The sequence below is a fragment of the Vigna radiata genome, chromosome 6, assembly GCF_000741045.1.
Source record: "Vigna radiata var. radiata cultivar VC1973A chromosome 6, Vradiata_ver6, whole genome shotgun sequence".
Lineage (NCBI taxonomy): Eukaryota > Viridiplantae > Streptophyta > Magnoliopsida > Fabales > Fabaceae > Vigna > Vigna radiata.
Genome location: NC_028356.1, coordinates 17,196,414 through 17,200,670, shown reverse-complemented (window position 1 = coordinate 17,200,670; position 4,257 = coordinate 17,196,414). Strand labels below are relative to the sequence as shown.

The window sequence follows — 4,257 nt, the reverse complement described above, 5'->3', positions numbered from 1 at the left end:
TTTTCTTTTAAAAATTAAAAATCAAATAAAAATATTTTGAAAGGGTTGAAGCACACGTGCGACCGCTCGCGTAGGCCTTGTGCTGAAAACCTTTTTCCTTTTCTTTTAAAAAATTAAAAATCAATAAAAATATTTTGAAAGGGTTCAAGCACACGTGCGACCGCTCGCGTAGGCCTTGTGCTAAAAACCTTTTCTCTCTTAAAAAAATAAATACCAAAAAATACAAAATCTTCAAAAACTAAAAACATCTTCAAACAAATTTTCTGAAAGAACTACGTAACCCTGATTTCTCAGTATGACTGAGAATACGTAGGAGCAAGGTCAATCCTTGTCGGGCCCAAAAACCTAAAAAATATTTTTGTTTCTTTATTTTGTTATTCTTGGGATAGTTAAACATTTTGCAACCACATATTTATTCGCGCATTTAATTAAAGGTACTGCCTTCGGGCAGGCGTTGTAGGGTGCTAACACCTTCCCTACACGTAATCGACTTCCGAACCCATCTCTGGTTTTCACAGATCTTGTCTTATCTTTTTATGGTTTTTCCGTAGTTTTCCAGAATAAACTATGGTGGCGACTCCAAAATATATTTTTCAAATTATATTTCTCTTTTTTGGATATCGTCGTCCCGTCGCGATTTTTCCGGTTGCGACAGTGGTAAGAGGAATTAACACAACCTGATTCCATTGCAAACAACCCAAACCCTATTTAAACTAAAAAAAACAAAGTACAAATTATGAAAATATCAGTTCCTAGCTCGGGCGATGAAAGTCTTCATCTCACCCACTAACTGTTTACAATAACTAATAAAAAGAGTGACTTCTTCAGGTGGGTTACAAAAATGTGTCATTATTTCAGCCTTAGATACCATCTTGGGGATATCTTTGATAGCTCCATTGGCAAGGACGGCTAGTCGAGAGAAATTCCCCTTCCAGTGTTCCACGGTCTGCTCTTGATTCTGAATATGACTCTCCATTTGCCTCATCATAGCCTGATTTCTTTCTTCCACCTCTATCAATCTTGCTTGTTTAGCAATGCAACTCTCCATCTGCTTTACCACAGCCTGTCGCTTTTATTCTGCCTCTTCACGTTCCTGATCTAGTTCTACCTCAAATGACATTGCCATCCTTTTCATTTGTCCCTCTGTTTCTTTGACTTGAATCTGGGCTTCCCTCAGTCTTTTTAGGGCTTCTTGTTTATCTCTCTTGGTCTCTTCATAAAGATATCTCCAATGTTCCTCAGCCTCTAGTGTCGTATTCCTTTCTTTGACCCTCAAGGCTAACTCCGTGCTGGCGGCTGCGAGATCTTGCTTTATTCGGAGCCTCTTTCGATGCTTTGTTTCCTGAGAACCTCCTCATATGCCCGCGTCATTTCTTCTTTTTCCGCCCTCAAATCTACAACATCGTTGCGAGCATTTCGTAGCTCCTTTATTAACTTGGCATTCTGATTTTTCGCTTCTTCTATTTCTCTCTCCAATTGTTTCACTTTATAAGACTCCGNATTTAGAAATTTTCTTTCATCTGCTAGCTGACNTGTGATGGATTTGAATGGCAANTTAATGTTGTTTACCCTTTGCGTGATCCAATTGTGATAACTGACTTCTTGGTTTATCACCCCTGTCCTTTCATCTGCTTCGAACCGCATGACGTTTCCCCAGGCTCTTCTGATCTCCCTTAGCTTTTCAGTAAAACCTCCATCTTCGTAATAAATGAAAAGTGGAGTGAGATAATCGGATGATGGTGCCCCTTTCATTGGATGCCCAAACTGTCTTTGAACCAAGGTAGGATTGTAATTGATACAGTACCGAGNTCCAATGAGTGGAATGTTGGGGAAATTACCACAATAATGGATGAAACCCCTGCCCCTAAGCCAAGAAGGACGCCACTTTATCTTCCCTTCATTGAGACCTGCAAAAAGATGAGCCTATTCCTCTATCCCCATGTTTTTGTCTATCGTCCCNTTGAACATACGAGAAGTCAACCATTGATACAAAGCCGGCAAACAACAGATGATCTTCTGTCCTTTCCTTTCATGGCAGAAACTCATNGTCCCATAAACATCAGCAAGGATTGCAGTGACAGGATTCTCCGCTCTAGTCTTCTTTGCTATGAAGGCATCTATCGCTCCGTAATCGACAAAATCCTCAATCTTAGGAAACAACATGATGCCGTATAAAGTAAGGGCCAACACGTCCATGAAGGTTTCCCATTCTTCGTTGTCAGCCAAATGATGAAGGTATTGCTCCAAATATTCTAGAGGGAGTCCTCTCACATGGTTTCTGGCTACCAATCTGTCTTCTAACTCTCTCGGGGTCAACTTCATGATAGTCGCAATAGTAGTAGTGGAAGCATGGTGCTCTAGGTGCTGGTACGGAGTTGTACCTTCCAATGGTGAGCCTAAGATGTGCTCGAATTCTTCTACGGTTGGTGCTAACTGGAAGTCTTGAAACGTAAAGCACCTCAATGGAGAATCATAATATTGAGACAACGTAGTGATAGCGAGTGACGGTACGTCCACCTCCATTAGACTGAGTAGATTTCCATACTTCCTTCTGAAGGCTTCTCTCTTCATGGTCTTCATTCGCCTTCCTAAACTTATCAATCCTGCTAAATTCATACTGGGAACTCTTATGTGGGGTCTCTTTTTTATTACGGCAGAATTGGTTTGTTGCAAGGCTCCCGATTCCATGTTAAGTCTCAACCTTTACGATATCAAATAACTATGTGATTTCCGCTAGTACTGGTAAAAACGTGGCCAATGCATGTGATGCATGAAACATATATGTCAAATAATAATCAAAGGACAACATGTGTTTATGCCTTTAAAGTAGGTCCAATGTCTTAAGGTTTAAGCAATGTATATGCAATCTCACAGGGAAGGCTTCCTAAACCTAAGATCAAGGCCACCAGAGCTATGGTCCTTTTCACAGCTTTTCCACAACAGTTGGACGCAACTAGGTGTGAAATTGCATGTAAAGAGAACAGCCACTGGCTAGGATTTTCACGATAGCCAAACTGGAGACAGTCCAGACGTGACACCGCTACACAACCCCTTTAATTCTAAGTTGCACTCAGGCTCGGGTATAGGGCCTCACTCATGATATGTACAATAATGATAAAAAGAATAAAAACATATAAATAAATTACAAAAACAAATAAAGACAATCATACATAAATAAAGGGGAAAAAAAATAAAACAAAATAGAAGAAAAGAAAATAAAAAGAAAACCACAACAATTTTTTTCACATTTAATTAAGAAGGCTTGATTCTCTAACCTCCCCAGTGGAGTCGCCAGCTGTCGCAACCAGGATCGCGACGGAACGGCGAACGGAAAAACAAAATGGTTTTGGAAAATATTTTGGAGTCGCCACCATAATTTATTATGGAAAAAAAAATGGAAAAACCCTCAAATAAAAGCATGGTCTACGAAAAAAGAGATTTTAAGTTCGGGAATCGGTTACACGTGAGGAAGGTATTAGCACCCTACCGCACCTGCCAAAGGCAATACCTTTAATTAAATGTATAAAATTAATGTGGTTTTCGAAAATAATTAATTTTCCCTAAAAAATAAAAATAAATAGAAACAAAAATAAATCATTGAGAACAAAAAAAATATTTTTTATTTTATGAACCCGACAGGGATTGACCTTGGTCCTATGTACATCCATTAATGGACAATCAGGGCTCACGTAGTTCTTTATCTAAAAAAAGGTTTGGGAGTTGTTTTAAAAAAAAATGGATTGATTTATATTTTTAAAAAAACCAGAAAAGAAGGATCGCATAATTTTGATAAAAGATTTAGTTTAACAACAATTAACCCCTTTTTTAGGTTTTAAATAGTTTTGTATTTTTTTTATTTTGAGAAAAAAAAGTAAGAAGAAACAGTCCAATGCGTACTTAAATTCAAACAAAAAATATGATTTTTAAGAATACATTTTCTGCGCGTACAAAAAAAAGTATCTTTGGAAGAAAACTTCAAAGTATAATAAAACGAGGAAAATAAGAGTGTAAGGGTGACATACCTTTTTAGCTTTTGGAACTTCCTTAGTGCTTTCTCTGGTGGTTGTTGACAAAACCCTTAGGTGTGAGAACCTATTTTTCTCTATACTCTTTCTTTCAAATTCTAAAATTTCTAGGTCTTTTTCTCTATTTTTTCCAGTACCCTTTTTTCCTTCCACAGAGTGTGTATTTATAGGCACATATTGTAATATTAATGTGATCTTGCCTTAATGGCGAATTAATTGACAATTAGCAAAA

At 37.8% G+C, this 4,257-nt stretch overlaps 1 protein-coding gene across 1 annotated transcript; it reads right to left on the bottom strand.

Moving 5' to 3' along the window:
* Window positions 1-1,311: 1,311 nt before the first annotated feature.
* Window positions 1,312-2,688, bottom strand: LOC106763510. The gene is made up of 2 exons (XM_014647696.1): window positions 1,971-2,688; window positions 1,312-1,907 (listed from the first exon to the last, which is right to left on the bottom strand). Exons 1-2 carry the CDS (start codon window positions 2,686-2,688, stop codon window positions 1,312-1,314), a joined length of 1,314 nt encoding a protein of 437 aa, XP_014503182.1.
* Window positions 2,689-4,257: the final 1,569 nt, after the last annotated feature.